The sequence below is a fragment of the Pinus tabuliformis genome, chromosome J (genome assembly GCF_031772625.1).
Source record: "Pinus tabuliformis cultivar Carrire ecotype Pingquan chromosome J, CPIR1, whole genome shotgun sequence".
Taxonomy (NCBI): domain Eukaryota; kingdom Viridiplantae; phylum Streptophyta; class Pinopsida; order Pinales; family Pinaceae; genus Pinus; species Pinus tabuliformis.
In genome coordinates, this window is record NC_142295.1 from 928,331,358 (window position 1) to 928,356,159 (window position 24,802).

At 42.6% G+C, this 24,802-nt stretch overlaps 1 protein-coding gene across 2 annotated transcripts in view; it reads right to left on the minus strand.

Annotated features, from left to right (window-relative positions):
- Nucleotides 1-24,802, minus strand: part of LOC149229804 (uncharacterized) — a 174,962-nt gene that overhangs the window by 50,075 nt on the left and 100,085 nt on the right. The window contains exon 3 of one of the 2 annotated variants that reach the window (XM_089378738.1): nt 5,189-5,321. In XM_089378738.1, the coding sequence (XP_089234864.1) occupies nt 5,189-5,321 (133 nt within the window). Of the gene's footprint in view, nt 1-5,188; nt 5,481-24,802 lie in introns of both variants that reach the window. The other variant, XM_089378737.1, reaches the window with a different exon arrangement.

Below are 24,802 nucleotides of genomic sequence, written 5' to 3' on the forward strand. Positions count from 1 at the left end.
TCTTGTAATGAGGCCAATCTTCAAAAGGATAAAAAATCTTCCAAACTCAAGGTTGACCCTCTTAAAGATCAAGGATTTTAGCAGTAAATCAAGTGAAGACGAGTAGCGATGTGGAGGTTTTTGACACCTTAGTGAAAGTTGATAATCCAAATGCTTCTTCAGAGAATTCTTTGGGAAAAATGACTTCTGGGGCTGAACATTCTCTAATGGACAAGGGCAAGAATTTTACCTCAAAGTTCATTACCTCCAAGTGTGTTTCTCCAAAAAACAAGTTCGAAAAAGCTCCCCCTTGGGCTAATCAGGTAGATGTGGAGGAGCCCTCATTGGCTCAAAAGAAGGAAAATGCCAGTATAGATCAATCCAAGAATGGTGACATGTTAGATTCATCAAAAAACTTGGGTTGGATCCAAGTGGGAAAAAAGATGAAAAGCAACTCTCCAAGGATAACGAGAAGCCATTCAAAGTTAAAATGACACTAAGTTGAGAATGGGATGCAAATACATCTGGATTTTAGGGGTCTTTTGGAAAGTTTTCAGTTGGAATGGAAACAATTTTTTTGTATTGTGGAGTTCTCTTGTAAAGATTTGGGTTGATCCTGCATGCTCAATCCCAAATCTTCAAGGAATTTTGGTAGCTCTTGTTCTCAGAAGAATTGTAACAGTTATGGGTCGGACCCCAATTTTATTAATATAATCTTCAATACTCATTTCTTTAAAAAAATGAGAACAAAATGGGTGATGGAAGATAAGGGACTAGTGCCTATCCAATTTTGGGCCAAAAGAGTCAAGAGGTTGAGCCACAAGAACAATTTATGAATGGTTAAGACATATAGAGATGTTATGCATGCCACAATAAACCTTAACTTCTTGTTAAATGATGAAGAAATGTACTTGAAGGGTCCTTAAAGGTACCAAACTCAAACAATGTTATAAGAGTGAGTCCTACAATGAAGTATTGATCCAACAACAACTCTTAACAAGATGATAGATGCAAGACAATACATTCAAAAATATGATATCTAAGGGAATTAAGAGGAGAAGATCTCTCACATAAAACCCTTCCACATATGTTAAATGAACCCTTCCTTATGGCTTCTCATAACAAGGTCTTTGCAAGCAACTACGAACATCAACCAACAACAATTAGAAGTAACATATAAGTTCACATATGATAACCAAGAACCCTTGACTTTCCATTAAGCCTCTAAAGAAAAGATATTCAAAAAAGCTCCAAGAGGAGAGACTCCTCACCAATCCAACCATCACTACAAATGGATAGAGATACTCTTTAAATAGTGTCTAGCTCTATTTCCTTTTACAATAAAGTAATAAATGTTTTCCTAGATACAGTAATATCTCTAAGAACAATGAAAAACTAATATTGGAGTCTTCTAGATCCATGTTTTTCTCAAACGAAAACAATACAATAACAATATACCATAACCAACTCATGAGACAACTCAAACAATGATAAAGTAATGAGGTGGTTATGCCATGTGTATCCTCCCAAGGTGGATGTCTCCTTCAAAGATAATCCCAAAACACACAAAGTTTTCCTCTTTGTGCAAGGCATCCTCCACGACATGCATACATTAATTTCAAATCTTCCCAAATAACCAAAATTCTCAAGCAACAAAGGTGTGATGTTCCTCATAAAGCTAGTCAAAATGTGGCAAGAATTTTAATGCAGTAGATTTGTAGCCACCATAACTCATTCAAGTTTTGTTGTAATTTCAATATAACCACAACTTGGAAATGCGGCAGCCATTCTACATCTAATGGCATTGATATGAAAGAAATTTGGGCACTCTATCACAATATAACTGCTCTTGAAGCTAGGATGCCCTAAAAATATGCAATAAAACCCTAGATCTAAGGTTTAGAACCTTCTAGATCTCCTCCAATGTGAAATGTCATCATTGATGGCATGGAAAGAGTGCAATGATCAAGTAATCTCCTCAAGGTGGACATCTCCTCAAAATAGGGTGTGAACCATGTCAACACTCCAAATATAGTAAGTCAAAATCTCCAAGAAAAATGTTTCATCAATAAGGAATGGAAGAATGTGCAATGTGGCCCTGAAAGGTGGATCCTCCTCAAATCAAGTGCAAGCAAGTGGATCCATTAAACAAGGCATATGAAGAACACATGTGGAATCAATGCTCAACTATCTCCATGAAGAAAAGGAGTGGCCCCTCACCAACCAATAAACTAAGACCTCATGTGCAATAATATCCTCCAAAAATGGCACACCTCAATAATGCATGAGAAGTTACAGAACAAACCACTCAAGATCAAGGTCCAAGACATAACAATCCTCCATAATTGTGTCAAGCGCTAGCTAGCTCCATAAAGCAAGTGATTAATCCATCATGAAAAATGTGCAATGCATTAAGATCCAAGCTATGTATCACCATCAATCCAAATGCCAAGTCATCCACATGATCAACCAATTCAATAAGAAGGCGAACAACTTCACCAGAAGATGCATAAAATGATAATAAGTATGTATATGCCTCCATATATGAAACAAAGAAGGGGAGTGCTCCACATAAGAGCATAAGTAACCCATCCATGAGTGAAAAACATCCATGAGAACTAGGGAATTGGAGTAATGGGCCTCTCACCATGGTAAAATTCACTCATCAAAGCAATATACCATATGAAAGAAAAGGAGGTATATGCCAAGCACTACCCATAACAATGATGGCAAATAGATGAAGATACAACCCACATATGAAGATCCTCCATATAAGCTAAGGCATCCAATTTATAGAGTCACATGCCCTCATGTACCCATCAATCCCTAGCATGAAGGCTAGAACATCACATAACCAAGTGCTATGCTATCTCTCTACAATAAGAAAGTACACCAAAAATACACCATCAAGACATCCACGATTGTATCATCTCATCCACTATCAACCAAGGCATGAAAATCATCAAGTTGACTCACAACCCCAAGGCCATCCAAAGCTCCATCAACTGGTAAACCTGCCTCTATCTAAGTTGCATGAGGCGCTGAAATGTTTCGGAGTTTCCGAAACGGGTATGTTTAGAAACGTCACCTTCGAAAAATGGAAACGCTGGCTGAAACGTCGGATATATATATATATATAGAGAGAGAGAGAGAGAGATAAGTGAATAAAACATTATCTTGCAAGAAAAAAAGGGAATAAGACCCATTAATGACAATTTAAAAGGAAAACCAAGTCTATATTAACTCTCATAGATGATTACATGATGGTCGAGTTTAAAAGTTTCAAGTACGGGTACGGCCCGAAATGCCTGGTTCTTAGAAGTTTCGTGCAACATAGGCCTCTATGATAAAATCACATAAGCAAGTGCTATGCTATCTCTCTACAATAAGAAAGTACACCAAGCAATACACCATCAAGACATCCACGATCGTATCATCTCATCCACTATCAACCAAGGCATGAAAATCATCAAGTTGACTCACAACCCCACGGCCATCCAAAGCTCCATCAACTGGTAAACCTGCCTCTATCTAAGTTGCATGACGCGCTGAAATGTTTCGGAGTTTCCGAAACGGGTACGTTTAGAAACGTTACCTTCGAAAAATGGAAACGCTGGCTGAAACGTCGGATATATATATATATATAGAGAGAGAGAGAGAGATAAGTGAATAAAACATTATCTTGCAAGAAAAAAAGGGAATAAGACCCATTAATGACAATTTAAAAGGAAAACCAAGTCTATATTAACTCTCATAGATGATTACATGATGGTCGAGTTTAAAAGTTTCAAGTACGGGTACGGCCCGAAATGCCTGGTTCTTAGAAGTTTCGTGCAACATAGGCCTCTATGATAAAATCACAAGAGTAGTGAAATTTTTCACTAGTGCAGGCCTCATGCAAAATGAGGGTAAGAAGTTTCACATCTATCGTGATGTTAACAATAAATCGTCAAGTTTTTCAACCAAGCATACGCTAAGTTAGATCCATCCAAAACCCTCACTAATGAATTCATTGACTATCAGGAGTAAAGGCAGCCACATTAACAGTGAGCAGGTTTCACCCATAGAGAAGGAAGACAAAACTAGAAACATGTCTGCAAATAAGAGTCGTCGTGCCTGCCAAATAATGATAAATTTCTGTAAATCTCTCTTGCCATTTTAGAAGGCAAGCAACTGCACTGGGGCATGGAAACAAGATGGACCACCCCATTGTTAATGAGGCCCCAAGGATGTAGGTTGGCCCACTAAGATAATGAAGAGGAGCCAACACATCCTATTACCATCATGGTGTGCCTAAATGAGCGAATATTTTGGTATTTTTTATTCCAATGTTAAATGATTTGCAATAGGTGTATTAGCTCACCCTATGGGGCTTAACTTTGTATGTTAAAGCAATTTCTAATAACAGGTATAATGTCTATTTGTATGATGTAAGCATTAAACGCAAATCTAGACTAGGATGGTACACTAATTTTTGCTTTTTGATGGTGGCCGACTGGCCACTCTTCAATCATAGTCTGCGTTGTACATAATGTTATATTAATACAAATTCAGAAGCATTGTGACCCAAAAGAAAGTTCTGAAGTGCAATCATTTGGTGTGCAGCCATTTTTCAATTGTTTGTTTATGCAGCTATATTAAGTTACAACAGTCAAGGGTGTGAGCATTAGCCATCCAATTAACAACGGGAGAGAGTCTTATGAAGCATTATTTCTCATTATAGGATGGAGATTTCAGTTCAAAACCCAACTAAGAAATTGTTGATGAAGCACTTCTAAGTTCTTTTAGATCAACTGACATATGTACTAATCATTTGACAAAGGGGAAAACAAAACAAAAACATAACTGCTAAATATTTAAATTCTCACAGAATCAGAAAACTGTGCCTTCCTAAGTTATTTCATAATAAAACGTAGTAACTGAAATATTAAATGCTCAGTGAATCAAATTTCAATCCTGATAGTAATTTGTGCTTGTTTCACTGGGATTTGGGGACAAATCTATAAAACATTTCAAATTTCAAAGATGTAGCCTCACACTGGTGAACGAGAATAAATAACATCTAGAAACTCAATTTAAATGTAACAGTACAGCACTGAATGCTAGGCAACTATTATTCCCCCAGTTAATCAAAATGAACAACATACAGTCAGCATACAAACTTAAAGTATGGCAGGTTCATCTTCCCAGAAGAAATAGATTTTTTTACCTCGTCAGCAGTGAGAAGAAGAACATCACTTATGCTCAGAATCCTTTGAAGTGTTGCTTGTTGCTCAGGAGTCCCATGAAGAAGGGATTTGTTACGTGGTCCTGGATCAAAAAATATGGCAGTCCCTGCATCCCTTGCCAATTCAAGGGCAGAAACAATTAAACCAGGAGAGAACTCATCAAATGCGAAGCCATTGCAGAACAAAACTTTTGACTGCTTAATTGCCCTCTCAGCTTTTGCAGATAATTTATTGATCCAACTGAATGCGGGCTCCTTATTAAAATCGAAGCGACTGCAATTGAAACAACAATCAAAACTCAAGGTACAGGAAACGAGAACGAAAAACATATTTCTCAATAAAAAGAACAAGAGTACTGCATTACCTTTGCCAAAACAACATCATGTTATATAAGTTTAAATCAATTTATTTTTTTTGGTCTCTCATAATTTAAGCATAGTTAGAGGAGGTGAAGTCAAAAATCTTTGGCTATCCAAAGGCCATCATTACAAAAGAAAAAAAATACATAAATAAATTGCGCATAAAAGAACAGCATAAAAAGTCCAGACTCCAGACATAAAATTCGCATCCATCTAATCATGCCATCATGTGTATAATATATTGCATTGTACGTAAAACAGACAGTAATTCCAAGAACAATTATGGTAACACAGCTAAATAGCACTGCCAAATTTCCAATCATGCCTAGTTAAAAGCCAATCCAGAAACTAAAACATAAAGTGTTTCAAGGAGAGACGAGACGCATATTAATCCTGAGCTAAGTTCTTATGAATATATGTCTACCAAACTGTTAGAAGGTATTATTTTCATAGAAAAAAGGTGATATATGACCCAGTGCAGTTTTGGCATTTCTGCACTAGCACCAAGATCCTTGCAGTGCCAAACACCAAGTTACTCCAAACCCAGCCCTGCACCAGGCCCCACATCTACAACAACATCAGTAACCAAGCACCAATACAGCAACAGCTCAGCTAGCCACATCATCGCCAGTGCAAAAACAAGTGGACCTGCACAATAGACACAAAGGATGATCAAAGCTGGCCAGGTCATCAGTGGACCCATGCATAAATCAGTGATCAATGATCAATTCTCGCTAAGTCAGTGCATGCACTCGCCAACCAGATATCATGTACCAAAACAGCGATCCACATTAGGTACTACCTCAAGCAAGGCTTTGGTATAACTAAAAGGGAGGCCACTGTCATCTCACCAACCCTCTTCTGCAATTTAGGCTGACTCTCCTCTGGCTCAAAGGGGGCTTCCCTATAATAGGATGCTAGAACATATGCAAGAAATCCCAATGTCAGACGAAGAGATGGTTCTGGCAAAACAGTTTATTATCTTCGCACAGTGTTTGAAAGATTGCTCTCTTTTCAGCATCTTGAGCTAAATGAAGGGGTTCAGTATTTAGGCTTTCATCTGAAGCCCAATTGTCATAGAAAAGCGGAGTGGGGGTAGTTGGTTGCTAAGGTAGAGAAAAAAAATCTCTTTCTAGTACAGTCGGTGGTTATCAAGGGGTGGATATCTAGCGTTAGTCAAACCAGTCCTGGAGGCCATCCCAGATTCTTGGCATACCCTTTGCCCACATTCACACGGGTGTTAGGAAAAAAAAATCAACGATTCTGTTATAATTTCTTGTGGAAAGAGGATTGTGTTTATAAAGGGGTCCACTGGGTAAGTTGGCAAAAGTTGGCTTCACGGAAATCTCTGGGAGATTGGGGGCTCAAAATCCTCATCTGTTCAGGCAATCTTTAGAAGTGAAGTCACTTTGGCTAGCTCTCACTTATGATAATTTATGGAGTCATATTCTGGGGCAAAAATACAAGGCCCCTAGAACAAAAAACATTTCAATCCAGAATGTCTCTAACCAGTGGAAGTTTTTGACTTCATTTTTTCCTGTATTAGGACTCTATCTGTCTTGGAGAGTTGATAATGGTTCTCAGATGTATTTAGGAACTGATGCAATGGGAATATTTTTATCCCTATGGATTTGGTTCATTACCTCAGAAAGATAGGGCAAGCAACTCTTAATTCAATCAAAAATGTTTATGAAACTTCACTTGGGAGGCAGGGTTGGTTGGACTCCAGGACATTAGGTTTGGAATGTGAGTGGGCTCAGCACTGGAAACTTCTAAGTGCAGAATTGAAATGGGTGCACGTGCAATTTACTGATCAGACAGATGAGATCATTTGGAATTTTGGAGCTTGAATAAGTATGAAGCCATTACACAACTCGAATGGTATACCATGTGCTATTTGAGCAAGGGAATGTCAGGTGGAATGGTGGTATAAAGTTCTTTGGAAAGTTAAGGTCCAATAAAAGCTAAGAGTTTCATGTGATGTCTGGTTTCTAGTACTGTGCTGACTTAGGACCACTTGCAGAGGCGTAGGAAAGTGGGGCCAGGTAGATGTTTCTTGTGCTGTTTTCAGGAAGAAAGAAACATACTTTTGTTCCTTCAATGGCCTTTTATAGTTCAGGTATGGAAGGAGGTGGAAGAAACTTTAGGGTTTGATTCACTTTGGTAAGGGAACATGGCGAATCTTTGCCTACGATCATGGTTTTGGGGGAAAGACTTGGAATATCTCTGAGGGGTTCTTTTCATTGTTCTCTGGGGTCTATGGCTGGCTTGAAATTCAATGGTATTTGAAGGGAAACTTATGCCTTCGTTTGTCATCTCTTCACGGGTGTTAGGTTTGATCCCTTACTATAAAGAGTTTCCCAAGTATAAGGTTCCGAGAGTAATCAGAAATGTTTAGATTGATAGATCCAAACTGTGGGATTCTTTGATGGGACATGCCAAAAAGACAGAGGAGGACTGGTAGGGTTTGGATTCATATTTCATCCATTTCAAGATAAATGCAGGTGTTAGCACAAACAATAATGGAGAATTCCAGGCTTTGTTATATATGTTAAATTCATGCAGGATCTGGTGTACTTTCTGTCCAGGTATTTGGTGATTCATTGTTAACGATACAACTGATGAATGCTTAGGATCATATCCAGGACATCAGGATTTATTGGATCATGAAACAGTTCATACAAATCTCTAGCTTTTATCCAGGATATAAGCCTTGTACATATATATCATAAAAATAATCAGGTGAAGGATGCTCTATCCAAGGAAGCCTTGGAGCTACCGGAAATCAATTTAGGCTAGCAGAGTATTTGGATGGTGTCAACCCCTGCATTTTCCCCTTGCAAATTTGGAGGGTTAAAGACCAGCACATTTCATTAGGTTGGAGATGCAGATATAGTTTTACTTAGGTTGGTGGTTGGTTCACAAGGAGACTAGTTGCAGAAAGGATATAGTGATGATTCAGACACAGTTTTACATAGATTGGAGAGAGTTTCTATTTTTAGCACGCCCCCTACTTTGTCAGAGACAGAATTTTGTGGCTTGTATGTAATATTCCTAATGGAAAAAATTAATAGTGCATACCAAAACAGTAACTTGGAACAGCAAAATAAACAGATAACACAGCCACAAATTAGCACACAAGTGACACCAGCAAAATACTCTGAGCCATTATATTAATAATATGGATCTTCGGTACATAGAATGAGATGAAATGATAGAACCTGGGCTTGCCAAGCAAGCTGTCCAAAACCCAGAAAGATGCCTCTGACCCAAGTGAAGAATAGCCCAGTATGAGAAATGTGCATTGCCCAGTGAGTAATCTGTTGCTGGCTGCCAACTGAAATGATGATTTCTGCTCTGACGATTGCCCGGATCAGCCTGAAATTCCACCCAGCCTCTTCTCCAAAAACCCACAAAAACCCGAAAAGGGTTTGGTCCAGTTCCAAGTAATGTCGAAGCCCTCCAACTAGGGAAAGTGGCCCAGCCAGTCAACTGGTGTGTACTGCTGATGAAATTCTCTGCTGGAGTAAACCTCAACAACCCAACTAAAAAATCTCCCAATTCAACAAGAATCTGCATCTGGAACACCCAAATTCCTCAGCCCGTTAAGCCTTTAATCTATTCAGCTCCTATGTCTGCGTAGGCTTGTACATAAAGGCCCACACACTGCCAAAATTTGAGGAATTCGGCCCACCAAAATGCTTCCCAAATACGCTTGCAATTCACGACCAAAATTCCAGCTCTGAGATGTAGAACTACTTTTTCAATTCCCACTCACAAAATCCCATGTAGCTGGCCCAACTGAGTACCAATTCACAATGCCTCTGAGCCCAAGAAGTGCACACTGCTGGTTCGATTTGCTGAAGATGTCAACCTGTGGAAGCCCTGGAATAGAATCCCCAAATTTCCAGCTAGGGAAACACTCGAAGTTCTCCGAAACTGGTGTGGATTTCACTTGAAACCCTTGTGCTCAACAGCACTCCAACTCTTGCACTGAACAGCTCGAAGAGAGCTTAATTTCTGAAGTGTAATAGTCAAAAGATATTGTGGAATGCTTCGTTTTTGCCTTTTTATACCCCTAGCCCATGTGCCCTCCTTGGTGGCCCCCACTTCCTACTAAAATCGCACTCTCTCTCTAAGGGTGTGTATTGCCTCCTTGTGGCCTCCATTTGAGCATGGGACCCATTTACCCACATCTCCTAAGTCCAAAAATGCCAAAATTTACCCCCAAACCTTTGCCTCTTTGCCCAAGTGACAAAATTTGGTTGAAGGCTTCCCTTCCAGCAACTTATGTAATGGGAGATATTACAGTCCTCCCCGCCAAAATTTGCTTATCCTCGAGCAACTGCAATGTTGGGTGTTGTAGTACCTGCTCCCCCTCCCATGTAGCTGCTGATTTGGGGTAGCATCGGATGTGCTTTAACCACGAAAATTGGTGGAGAGGCTAAGGCACATGAGATCTCCAATAGCCAGAAAGGGTTTGGGCAGATTCTAAACAGTTTGGGAGATATTAAAATAATTAATATGTTTAATGGAGTCCCTAACTCTAAACTTAAGGAAAATAAAATATTAATGTGAATTAATATAAAACTATGTTAAAACGGTCCAAAAGTCATGGATCAAGCCAGATCTAATCTTAGTCGTTGATTAGGGACTTAATCTTGGCCGTTGATTTGTCAACGAGAAAAGTATAAGAGAAGGCTTGAGGGTCACTTGGAGAACACATCAAGAGATCAAGATTTGGCTGGGTTCGCTGAGGAAGTTGAGAGAGTGATCAGAGTTGCGGCTGAGGGGTGGTGAATACAGAAGCAGAGAGGCAGAGATAGCACCGGGAGAATCAACACAGTAGCCAGAGAGAGGGACGCAGAACCAGCCAGGGGTTCACGCAAAGCCAACCAGGAGCTGCGCAGTGCCTCAGAGGGCCAGCGTAGCTGGCGTAGAGGGCCAGAGGGCAGACGCAGTGCCTCCAAAGGGCTGACGCATGAGTTATTAGGCTTACGCTAAGCTAGAGAGGCTGACGTTGGGGTTTCATGGGACAAATTGGAGCTGTGGAGCTGCCGGAGTGTTTATCCAGGGTTTCAGCCAGAATATCTGCTTCCGAGTAGAGAGGTACTACTACCGAGATTTTTCTCTATTGGGTGAGTCGGATTTGGCACCCAGATTGTATTTTGAAACTGCTTAATAAATCAAACTCTCAGATAGTTGCACCGATTTTCCCACATTGGGTTTTCCCAGGGACATTAGTCCAAAAACAACGATGTCACTTATGTGCTTGTTTCTGTTTCCTTCAGTTGATGATCTGTAATGTGTTGAACATGTACTTGTGTTTATTTCCAGTATTTACATGGTAAATAACTTGTTAATTAACAGAAAAAGTAAGAAGGAATAAATCAGTAAACTACATGAAGGGTTTCTAACGTGTCAGACTTAGAAATTCCAACATGGTATCAGAGCGTGGTTGCAGATCACAGGAGAATTGAGGACATCAGCCAAGCAGAGCAGCAGCAGTAGAAAACAGCTATCCCGAGTGACAGAAGTTGTTCCTAGTAGAGTAGCAGCAAGGAAGGGGTGACGCAGTGCCTGCATCATCAAGATTGAGCCAAGAAGAGGTTGAGGGAGGCAAAGATAGGCTCACGCAGAGGCCAAGAGGGCTGACGCAGTTGGCTGAGGAAGCTGATTTGTCGGTGTCGGGATTGCGCAGAGCTTAGGAGCTCTAACCTTCAGTTTGCTGGGGTTTAGGAGGCTGTGGGTAAGTTGCAGAGTGGAGTTGGTGGGGTACTGTAGTCAGAACAATACCTAACAGGGCAAGGCCAAGCAGAAGGGAGTTGCTACCAAGGGTTTCTAGCCAAAAAATCCAGATCAATGGTGCAGCTGCACAAATGATCAGAGTGGGGGCATCTCGACATTAGCAGAAGGATTTCCAGGTGGGAAATCGAGACTCAGAGGGAGTCTCACCAAGAACTTCCAGGAGGGAAGTAGAAGAGCAGCAAAATGGTACTACACGGAGTAAGAGACCAGGACAGACTGGACGGAGCATCAAACTTCGTAGTCTGGAAGGGCAGAATCTTATCCGTGCTAGACAAGAATCGTCTCAAGCACTTCACCTTGAGGACGATAGCTATCCTAGTTGACCCGTCTAATAACGACAGGTACGAGGATGCAATGGCGAGGGCTATGAGTATCATCCTTGACGGGGTCAAGGATCATATAGTACCACATATTTCCGAGAAGAACACGACACAGGAGATGTGGGAGGCCTTGACCAAGTTGTATCAGCATACTTCCGTGCAGAGGAAGATGCTACTAGAAAATCAATTGCGATCATACCAGATGCAGAAGGGAGAACAGATCGACCCATTCCTCAGTCGATTAAAGGAGATTAGGGATCAGCTGACTTCCATAGGGGCAACACCAGATCCAGAATTGATGGTGAGAATAGCCCTGAACGCAGTCTCAGAAGACTGGGAGGTGTTTGTCCAGAGCATATTGGGCAGGGCGACCCTTCCAGATTGGGAGGAAATGTGGGCTACTCTTCGCCAAGAAGAGATCAGAAGGTTGAGCAAGGCGAGAAGCAGCGGCAAGGGGATCAAAATCAAGAAGGAGGAGGAGGAGGATGTTGCCCTAGCCTCTGAGGGAAAGCAGGAGAAACGGAAGAAGAAGGACCACTCCAAGGTCAAATGCTTCCATTGTGGGGAGCTGGGTCCTTATGCGACCCAGTGTCCAAGGAAGAAGAGTAAGGGAGAGGCCTCCGAGGCCAAGGCAGCACCAGCAAGGGCAGAGAAGGAAGTGGAGACAGACGATGACTATGCCATGAGTGCACACACGCCACTTGAGCGGAAGTGGGGAGACATCGAGTTATAGTCAGGCGGACTACAGGCGATGAGGAGTAGGATCCTCGAGGTACCCAGCCTCTTTGATTAGACCTTGCTAAGGGAGCCCCGAAGAGGAGTAGCAGTACTGGCGATGTCAGTAGAGACAGATGCGGATGGAGCGACAGAGGGAGCTATAGTGCAGGATTCCCAGGACAGCGCAAGGCTAGGAGGCTGCCACAATGCGAGAGGCACGGGAGTGTTGCACCAGTGCAGGATGGCACAGAGGTGTGCAACGATGCGAGATGCATGGAGTTGTTGCAGCAGCGCAGAGGTCAGAGAGGGAGCACTTGTCAGTGAAAGAGGGAGCTTCAGCATCAGGAGTGTTTCTAGCATAACGGAGATGTCAGAGTTCGGAGATCAGTTACTTACTTCTCAGTAACTGAGTTGCAGTGCAGCAGTTAGTAGTGGTAGTGCTATGGGCAGCACGATGCAGCATGATGAAAAGGGTTGCAGTGCAGATGCAGCAGTGGTAGCGACAGGGCCATGGGCAGCAGCACGGATGCAGAGGAAGTTGCAGTACGGATGCAGTAGTGGCAGTGGCAGGGCCATGGGTAGCAGTACAGAATGCAGCAGTGCAGATGATGGGCAGCAAGCCTAGCATCAGCACAGGGACCGATGCCGGATGATCAGGGTGATACTCAGTGAGGAGTATTACTAGAGCACAGTCCTCGCTAAGAGGGAGTGTTGATTTGGGGTGGCATCGGATGTGCTCTAGCAACGAAAATTGGTGGAGAGGCTAAGGCACATGAGATCTCCAATACCCAGAAAGGGTTTGGGAAGATTCTAAACAGTTTGGGAGATATTAAAATAATTAATATTTTTAATGGAGTTCCTAAGTCTAAACTTAGGGAAAATAAAATATTAATGTGAATTAATATAAAACTGTGTTAGAATGGTCCAAAAGTCATGGATCAAGCCAGATCTAATCTTACTCGTTGATGAGGGACTTAATCTCGGCCGTTGATTTGTCAACGAGAAAAGTATAAGAGGAGGCTTGAGGGTCACTTGGAGAACACACCAAGAGATCAAGATTTTGACTTTCTGGGGCTGGGTTTTCTGAGAAAGTTGAGAGAGTGATCAGAGTTGCAGTTAAGGGGCAGTGAATACAGAAGCAGAGAGGCAGAGATAGCATCGAGATAATCAGTGCAATAGCCGAAGAGAGGGACGCAGAACCAACCAGGGTTCACGCAGAGCCAGCCAGGGCTCACGCAGAGCCAACCAGGAGCTGCACAGTGCCTCAAAGGGCCAGCGTAACTGACGCAAAGGACCAGAGGGCTGACGCAGTGCCTCCAGAGGTCTGACGTAGGAGTTATTGGGCTGATGCAGGAGTTATTGGGCTGATGCTAGGCCAGAGAGGCTAACACAGTCCCTAGAGGCTGACATTGGAGCTGTCGGAGTGTTTATCTGGGATTTCAACCGAAATATCTGCTTCTGAGTAGAGAGGTACTACTACCAAGATTTTTCTCTATTGGGTGAGCCAGATTTGCCACCCAGATTGTATTTTGAAACTACTTAATAAATCAAACCCTCAGATAGCTGCATCGGTTTGCCCACATTGGGTTTTTCTGGGGACATTAGTCCAAAAAACAACGGTGTCACTTGTGTGCTTGTTTCTGTTTCCTTCAATTGATGATCTGTAATGTGTTGAGCATGTACTTGTGTTTATTTCCAGTATTTACATGGTAAATAACTTGTTAATTAACAAAACAAGTAGGTAGGAATAAATCAGTAAAGTACATGAAGGGTTTCTAACGTGTCAGACTTAGAAATTCCAACAGTAGCATCGTCTAATGGAAAATCCTTCCACCTGACAAGGAACTCCCTGATAACCCTGTTCCTGAGCTTCCTTTCCCTCACCTCCAAGATGGCTTCAAGATCCAACACCAATCATCAAGTGGTGATAGTTCTAGTGTGGCTATCACCTGTTGGCCCAACGCCTTCTTCAAGAAGGACACGTGAAATACATTGTGCACTCTGCTCCCAAGGGGAAGCTCCAACTCATATGCCACCTCCCCTACTCGTCGGATCACCTTTAAGGCCCATAAAAGCAAGGCTAGAACTTCTCGGCCCCCTTTTGTTTGAGTGTAGACTGTCAGTATGGTTGCAAGTGTAGGTACACCAGGTCTCCCACCTCAGATCTCCTCTTCGTTTGAAGGCAGTCTACATACACCTTCTGTTGATTCTGTGTTGTTTGCAAGGTGTCCTTGAGAGCCCCGAGGATCTCTTGGCTCTCCCGAATCCAATCCTTCACCCTTGGGGCTCTGTTATCTCCAAACACCATGTCAACAAACAATAGAGCTTCATAGCCATAGTCTAAAAGGGGGTCATCCCAATGGACATGTGATAATATGTCGTATTGTAGCAAAACGCTCTAGCCATTTGTTCATAATCTCGGTATGTCTGTCGGTCTGAGGATGGTAACTAGTGTTGAGCGTAAGTTCGGTCCCCACTAGTCTAAAAAGCTCCTGCCAAATACCCCCAATGAACCTGCTATCCCTGTCACTAACAATGGTCTTAGGGAACCCATGCAGCCTGAACACCTCCCTAAAGAAGAGCTCGGCCACATGCGAAGTTGAGTACCTAGCTGGAATAGCAAAAAAGTGGGCGAACTTGGTCAACCTGTCCACCACCACATATATACAGCCTCGCTCTTGAACAGCTAGAAGCTTGGTGATGAAATCCATGGAGATACTCTCCCACTTCTGTTCTGGAATAGGAAGAGGCTAAAGCAACCCGACCAGATGTGTGTGCTCCACCTTGTTCCTCTGACAAGGGTTGCACTCCTGCACATACGTCAAGACATTGCCTTTGAGGCCCTTCCATGTAAATCGCTCCCTAATAGACCTATAGGTTTTGAGAAACCCAGGTGTCCTGCAAGAGGTGAATCGTGGGTTGCTTGCATTATCTTCTCCCGTAGCTAAGATCCTAGCACCAAATAAATCTTGTTTTTATAGTAGATCACCTCATCCATCACCTTGTACCTGTCATCCCCAAATGTGCCATCTAGAATCTCGCATGCCTGCTGATTCCTGGACTACTCCACCAAAAGTTGCGCCCTCCAATCTTGGTTGATGTCTATGAGAGAATCACGGGTCTCCTAGATAGCGCATCAACTACTACATTATGTTTCCCCTTGACATACTCTATCTCAAAGTCATACGCCTGGATCCTGCTAACCCACTTTTGTTGTCTGTCATTAAACTCTTATTGATCCAGGAAGAACCGCAGGTTGTTTTAGTTTGTTTCCACCCTAAATCGGTTCCCCATCAAGTACTGTCTGAATTTGGCCAATGCATGCATGATGGCCAACTTCTCCTTATCATAGATGGAGTATAGTCTCTCGTAGTCACGAAATTTCCAGCTCTCATAAGCAATGGGGTGACCACCCTGCATCAAAATTGCTCTAATGCCCTCCCCTAATGTGTCAAACTCTAGTACAAAGGGTTGTGAAAATTTTGGCAATGCTAAGACAGGGCATGAACTCACTACTACCTTAAGGCACGCAAAGGCCTTCTGTGACATAGCTAACAACTCAAAAGCCCCTTTCTTTTTGAGTTTCGTAAAGGGCGCTACCAACTGAGAAAATCCCTTCACGAACCGCCTACAATAGGTATAGATGCCCAAAAATCCCCTCAACTCTATCATGTTCCTGGGAGTTGGCCAATCCAAGATGGCCCAAATCTTCTCTTGATGAACCTATACTCCCTCCACTCCAATCACGTGGCCCAAGAAAAGCATCCTTGTGAGGCCAAACTCTCATTTAGACATTTTGGCATAAAGTTGTTGCTCCTCCAAAATCCGCAACACCTCCTTCAAGTGTTGCAAGTGCTCCTCCCAAGTCTTACAATAGATCAAGATATCGTCAAAGAACACCAGTACATATCTACACAATTTCTTGCGGAACACATGGTTCATGCAAGATTGGAAGGTGGTCAATGCATTGGTTAGCCCAAAGGGCATAACCAAGAACTCAAAATGCCCATCGTGACACCAAAATACCATCTTCAGGATATCCTGCTCTCTCACCCAAATCTGATGGCCCTAAGCAGAAGTCAATTTTGGAGAAGTACTTGGCTCTCCTTAACTCGTTTATCCTCAGGATAGGGTCCCTATTCTTCAGTGTTCTCTTGTTGAGAGATCAGTAATTAAAGCACATGCAAAGGATCCCATCCTTCTTCACCAACACCGCGGAACAATCAAAGGACTGGAACTCGACTTGATGTGGCCCAAGAATAACAACTCCTGAACAACCCTCTCTATCTCATCCCAGTATGACTTGGGATGTTTGTAGGGGGTGATGATGACTGCCTGAACCCCCTCCTCCAGCTCAATAGTATGCTCAAACCCTCTGACTGGGGCATGGCCTGGCGAAATCTCTCCAAAAACTGTTTGATGTCTCTGTAAGACTGTTAAAATGTCTGGATGATGTTGTTGTGCCTGAGCCCTTGTCCTTGTCTCTGAAATCCTGCACTTCACTACCCATGATATATCTCCCTTCCGCAGATCTGCCTCCATCTTATTGGCTATCACAAATTGAGGTGGGTATGAATGCATGCCCCTCAACACCACCTTCTTCCCATCTGGCCTTATGAACTCCATCTCCATCGCTCTATAGTTTGTAGTGTGGCGCCCTATAGAGTATAGCCACTGAACACCCAACACCACATTGGTGTCTGGCACATTCACCACAAAGAAGTCATCAGTGACCATGTAGTTCCCCATCGTCAACTTCATCTTGGGGATCATCCTAGTGCACTCCATGGTCTGGTTCCCGAGTATCAGAACTGAGAAGCCATCAAAAGGTTGCATCTCCAACCCCCTCCAGTCTACCAATTGTGCATCTATGAAATTGTGGGTGGCCCCACCTTTGACCGAAATAGTTACTCTCTGACCTTGAATAGTGCCCCTGATCCGCAATGTATGATATCTCAGAATCCCTGTAAGAGAAGCAATGATGCCCCCCACTAGCACCCTGATAATGCGACTCCTCCCCTGCATCATGGTGCTCCTCCTCTCCTCTCGTCTGCTCCTGCTCGCCGTCCTCCTCAAACTCGCTATCAGAAAACACCTCAATATAGTAAGCCTTGCCTTTAGAACACCTAAGCGCAGGTTCCCAAGGCTCCTAACACATAAAACATAGTTTCCTCCTCCAGAGGTCCCTCTTGGTCTCTTTATTTATCTGCCCACGTCCTGTCCACTCCTGAGAAGGCCTGGTGTCCTTACACTTCTAAGGAAAGGTCGCCTTGGAAGGTAATCTGGTCTAAGGGACTACGTCCAACATGTCCCTAGTCCTGGTGATTACATCATGCAAAGTCACGGGCTTGTAGGCCCTCACCCAACCACGCAATGGATCTATCAACCACTCAACGAACAACATGACCAATCTCGCCTCTGAGATGTCAGATACCATCAGAGCTAGCCTCTAGAAATCTGCAATATACACCTTTGCCCTACCTATCTGCTTCAGTTGTGCCAACTCCCGAAAATGCAATTTTGGGTCCTTCATGTCAAATCTCTCCATGAGCCTCTACGTGAACTCTATGTAGGAAGTAATGGCAGCATGACCTAGGGCGATCAACCCATGATACCACCATTCTTGTATATCTCCATCTAGGTGCAAGGTGGCAAACTTAATCGCATCTATCTCCCTCATGGGCTTTAGCTGGAAATAAGTGTCCAACATCTGCACCCACGCCCTAGCAGAACTCATTGTTGATCCATCAAAGTTGGGGAGTGTTATCTTCCCCACTATCCTCTACAAGTCTTGATTCTACTGACCTACCCTATATGATGTTCCAACTTTAGCTTTGTGCTTCTCCTTCAAGTGGCAAAACCTCCCAAAAGTCATGGCCATCTTAATCCTTGAGTCCAAGGCATCATACTCATCAATCCCATCTACAAATGACCTCATCAAGGTTGCAAATGAATTTGGTTCTCTCGTGGGTCCATCCATGAATTGGGGCATCGTGGGCCAGCTGGAATGGCCAATTATGTGTGGAATGTCTTGCTAGTTAGTGTGCCCATGCATATGGCTCCCCTCTCCAGATAGGGCTCCACCTTCCCCATTGTTATCCTACTTCCCACTGATTCTGTAAATGAACATTAGCCAACTGCGCTAGCATGTCCATCATGAGCTTATGTTGCCTTGCCATCTCTGCCAATGTGAGCTACTTTCCCCCTATTCAGGCTCTTCCACATTCTCTATGGGCTCTTTGTCCCAGTTATCATGCCCCCCTTGCATGTTCTACCTCAGTGTCGGAAAAAGGGTCAGGGCCCCAACCTCTACCACATCCTCTTCTGCCTCAACCCTTGCCTCTGTGAAATACCACACCACCGAAATGAGGTGGCATCACCAATTCATGCTCCCACAACTGGCCAAGAACATGCTCTGATACAACTGTAATATTCCTAATGGAAAAATTAATAATGCATACCAAAACAGTAACTTGGAACAACAAAGTAAATAGATAACACAACCACAAATTAGCACACAAGTGACACCAGCAAAATAATCTGAGACATTATATTGATAATATGAATCTTGGGTACATAGAATGAGATGAAATGATAGAACTTGGGCTTGCCAAGCAAGTTGTGCAAAACCCATAAATATGCCTTTGACCCAAGTAAAGAATAGCCCAAGATCACTGCCCAGGGAGTAATCTATTGTTGGATGCCAACTGAAATGACGATTTCTTCTTTGAGGATTTCCCCATTCAGCCTGAAATTCCACCCACAAAATCCTCTCCAAAAACCTGGAAAGGGATTGATCTAATTCCAAGTAATGTAGAAGCACTCCAACTGGTGTGAGTGACCCATCCAGTCAACTGGTGCGTACTATTGATGAAATTCTTTGTTGGAGTAAACCTCAATGCCTCAACTGAAGAATCTCCCAACTCAACAAGACTCTGCCTCCGGAACACCCAAATTCCTCAACCCTGTAAGCCTTTAATCTATTTAGCTCCTATGCTCGTGCAAGCTTTCCTAGAGAGACCCATGCACTGCCAAAATTTGAGGAATTCGGCCCACCAAAATGCTTCCCAAATACCTTTGCAATTCACCACCAAAATTCCAGCTCTGAAATGTACAACTTCTCCTGTAATTCCCCCTCACAAAATACCCTATAGCTAGCCCAACTGAGTACCAATTCGCATTGACTTTGCGCCCAGGAAGTGCGCACTGTTGGTTCAATTTGCGGAAGATGTCAACCTGTGGAAGCCCTGGAATAGACTCTTCTCCGAAACTGGTGTGGATTTCGCTTGAAACCATTGTGCTTGTTGACCACTCTGTGTCAACTACCCTATAGCAGCATGCATTCTTTTCAAAGCATTCCATCATGTTCGAGCAGTCAAATAGCCAGATATCACATCATCTATCAGCAGTTTGTCAAAGTTGTAATTCCAAATTCTATAGCCCTGTTGTTGATTTTTAATATACCTTGGAAAAGTGGTTTCCCATGGGTTAGTCTCTACCCAAGGGAAAAGTGTCCAAAATAATTCTTTTCCTAAGTGTGACTTTATAAAGTGAAAGTGACTTTATAAGTGGTAAAGCCAATGTTAAATTATAAAGTGAAAATTGACTTTAGACAAAGTACAATGTGGGTACTTTATTTAACGGGTGAGTTAAAAAGTAGAAAGTGAAAATTAAATGCACATTTATTCTCATCCCTTGATCTAAATGAATCTGAGTCATTAGATCTTAGGGTTGCCCAAAAGTCATTTAGGGAAACAATAGGGGGGAAAGAAACGAGAGACTGCATTCATTCTTCATGAGCAGATTGGAGAAAGGAGGCTGAGAGTTGGAGAAAAGTTCTGAAGGAGAAATTTGTTGCAGCAAGCTGAAGGAGTGATTTCTGGGCAAAGTTGGGCACAGAAATCAAGGCATAGAAGACAGCAAAAAGTACAGTACGAACAACATTTAATGTTGTGAGTTGCACATCGTTCGAGACAAGTTTTTGAAAAAAATAAAAATTTGAAAATTTTGTAAAGTTTGTACAATGGTACAAAAATCCGTAAAATCCGTACGAAATCTGTACAGTACATATTTTCAGCTTCAAGTGGGCATGGAAATCGACGCAAAGTGGGCATGGTTTTCAAGGAGTTTTTGGCTGAAGAGATAAGTTGTATTTTGTTGTTTTGTTTTGTCTACAAATATATGTTTTTATGAACTTGAAAGATAAAAAATTTGAAGAGCTTTCTAACAGGTTTTCCCCGGAGAAGATTGAAGGGGTTTTGCTTGGATCTAAGCTGACCAAAAATCTGTGTATTTTTGTGTGTTGCTGCTCTGTTTATGTCCATATTTATTTTCAGCATGTGTTGACAGTCCCATGTCTTTTAATTTGAAATTTTCATTTCCAGAATTCTATATGTTGAATGTATGATTATGGGAAAGGGCATTTAACTTAATGGGAGTGATAAGGTGAAATTAAAACCGAGTTGGGATTGCAAAAAACTTTTTAGTCATCAAATTTCAACACCTGTGTGGCCTATTACCGCATAGACTAGTAGGTGTCCTATGAGGGGATCATAAAGGGCATCTTCTAGGTCAAGCAAAACAATAGAACGATAGCCCACTGTCATCTCAGCTAAGGCTCCCTGCTCTTTACAGACTTTCACCGATGGTAGGAGACCCGGCATAAAGAGAATCACAAGATGAATGAGTCAATGAAGGATGAGGAGTGATTCCTAAGGCCTCTTCACAGGAGAGACTCAATTATATGGTTTTCTTGCTTGAGAAGCAAGGTATAAGGCTCCCTAGGAAGGGCCAATGGGATTTCAAGGGCTAGGGTTTGAGGATAAGACTTGTAAGGAAGATACCTAGCCCTAGAAATCCTTGTGAAAACTTGGTTTCCAAGTGGTCTTAGTGAAATTAGCTTCAATTGGTTGTGGGACCACATGGGACCAAGTGGACCCAAAATTAGGTCAATTAGATTTGGTCACTTGAGGAGGGGCTTGACCTAATTATGGAAGAGAAGAGGATCAATGGGAAAATCTTCTTGGAATAGAATGCAATGATCCAAATGAGGTCACTAGCCAAGGGAAACCTAGGGCAAGAAACGATCCTTGAGCTAGGGCTTGCTATATCTTGAGATCCCGCCGTCAGATTTGCTTCAAATTTGGAGGGCCTCTAGAGCAAACCTTAGCGTAGTTGTGGACCAAAAATCTAAGTATTTGGACTACTAGATTGTGAGATAATTGATGCCCTAAGTGACCTATGTAGGCTAGGCCTAGAAAAAGAGGGAGGTGAAAAGAATAAGTGTTGAAAACGATCACTAATGGAGGATTAGTTGCATGTCCTTTGGGAAAGATGGAGTCAAGGAGAATTTTAATATTTGGACTGGGTTCACTCAATCAAGGAGGCCCTTAAAACAACTTTGCATGGAATTACAGCATGAGAACAACTGATTCAAGGTCTTTGTACTTCAACTTGCAATATTTGATGACTTATCAAGATGTATTTAACCCAAATCATCTCTAGGAACATTCACTCAATCATACATGGCCCATGACATGATGCATCACTATAAAAGATCACAATTTCCACAATTTCGCATAAGAAAAAGCAGTAAATTTCAGCCTAGTATAGCGAAAATCCCAACAACATGTATGTGACAAAGTAAATAACAAGAATATCATTAAAAGAGCACTTACATGTATTAAAGAGTATATCCAATCATCAATAGAGAAGCTCCAAGACAAATAGAGGTAACCAAACATCAAAATTCGTCCATATGATCCAAACTCGTCCTCCAAAAGGTATAGCGAAAATCTCACAAGAGAGAATAACCCAATCCAAGTGATGATGATACAAATGATTCATCTCACTTCTATTTATACACTCTCTAATGAATTCAATTTAGCTAAATTGGCCTAATTTAGCCCCAAAAATAAAATAATGTGCATAATAACAATATGTTTGGTGACAAGCCCACCAAATATCTCAATAATACATGAATAAGCCTCTCAAGAGGGCCAAATAATCAATAAAGTGAGTCATTGGGCCTTTGAGGAGGCCTAATGAAGTCCAAGGGGTGCCATGATGTAGAAATGGGCTCCAAACATTGTGTACCAGGGGTTGGCCCTTTGTTTTCCAACCAAGAACCTATGGTGCTCCCAAGTGGGTGTGGGGGCACACGGACATCCTCATGGGTCTCCAAGTGGATCAAAAATCCCTGTAGACCATCTGTAAGGGCTAGGATGGTGATGTAAGCCCTCCCTCTACAACGGGAGACATCCTCTAGGCCTTGGAACATCTGCCAAGTGTGTGGTGCAAGTGTGGAGCCGGTTGGGCATGGTAAACCAAGTGCATCATCCTCATCCCAAAGGTGGAACTCGAGAAATCAATGATCGGCGTTGGGGATCCATGAAGTAATATCTGCTATGTTGGAGGCCCACGGCTCTCAACGCTCACCCTACAAGTACCAATGTGGCCCTTTGGAGGGCTAGGACCCCGTATAGGGAGACCAACCCCCAAATGAAGACCCACCCGCAATATTGCATAAGATCTAATGTGCCCCCTTGGCCTGCAATAAAATAAGTCATTAGAAAACTCAAGTAATAAAGCTTACAAGTCATGGGATCAATGGGGCACTTCATAGTGGCATGCCCTTCCATAGTGGGCTTTGGCATGTACAAGTGTCTCCAAGCTCAATAGGGCGGTTAACCAAGGATCCTATTAAGTGGTTTCGACCTCTAAAGGGAGTGGCATGTCCATGGTATATCCTTTAAGTGGTAGGTGGCAAATGATATAATAATGCAATGGAGTGGAGATCAGGGGAATCATCCATACCACATTGCAAGGGTTCATGGGTAGCTATAATGAGGGAAGGCCACACCTAGGTATGTGAGTGTAGGAGGGAGCAAATCGTGGTACATGAGTTACCCCGGCCTTTGTTTTTACACCCTTCTTCATATGTCTTTTGCTTATTATTGACTTTTCTTCATAACTGCTCAGAGCTCCAGAGGATGAGAGCATGATGTGTAATATGTAGCAGTAGATACCCCCTTAAGCTGATGGGGTTCATCGCCCACCAAGGGTTAGGACAATCATGGTTTCCTTAATGATAGAGGGGGTTCATCTAGGTGCATAGGAACCAGGGTGATGACCATAGATAAGGGGTAGAGCTCATGTTTGGCTTTTGCCCACGCGCTAAATTTGTTGTCCCGACCATCTTTTGAATTTTGTGGTACATTTCCTATTGAGAGTGGCCAAATTATGCTTTCTCTTTTCTTTTTAGCTCCATCAACCTCTGGAGCATCGTTCCAGGCCCAACCCAAGGTGTGGACAAGGGGAGAGGGAGGCTAACCCTATGTGGACCCGGTGGACATATGTGGAACCAGATGGGAAAATAGGTGAATAGGGCTAAAATGAGTGAACGGGAGTGATGTAGATGGTATCAGGAAGCGGGACCGCACAACCAAAATTGGGATTTCCCATGTAGTGCCAACCTAAAACCCAAATGGCTAGTAAAGGAAATTCCATGAGACTAGGGTACAAGGCTAACCACTTAATTGGGCAGTGGAGACAAGAATACAAACCTAACCCACTCTTTCTACTGAATCCCCCACCAATTCATGCCCAAAAGTGCCCATGACAAGTAAGGAAAATTACTCAAGTATGCCAATGAAGAGTCATACCTTTGGGGTTGGGAGGCCCACCTTCAAACATACATTCATAATAGATGGGCGAGGGACCACATGGCTGGCTCAGGTGGCAAAGAAAGTGACACATCAAGCTATTTGGGGGTTGCAAGGGGATGTTAGCTGTCGACTAAGGACCATCTAGGAGAAAAAAATTCTCCTATGCATACTACCCATAGGTGGTGGGTAACATCTGAACGGGAGGTCATTAGAACACCAGCAATCTCTTGGTACCATATACCTGTTACCTTAACACATCAAAGACCAAGCACACGAGGCAACATGTTTTTGTGGTGTCTTATGATCACCCATGCTTAGTATTAGGTCGTAAAATCAACAGGAAAGTAAAAATATGCAATTTTAATCTAAATGCAGCTAATCCACCATGAGAAATATCATATGATGTTAGTTCTAATGAGAAAATAAGCATGCAATGCATCCTACCCTAACATGCATATGACAAGGCTAATATTAAGTGTAATCATAAAGCCAATGCAACCAACATATCATCAAATCAATATAAATGTCTGCCTATTTGATTTCTCATGTAGCAAATCCCAAAGCAAATGCAAACCCAATCACATGGAGGACGATGCGAGCGGGAGGTGGGAAAATATGGTTCCCATGCGAGGTAAGTGGAATCCCTATGAGAAGGAACATGAGTCAATCCAGAAGTGTGGGGCCTTCCTTCTAAGTACACAATGGTGGAATGAATGATTACCCTT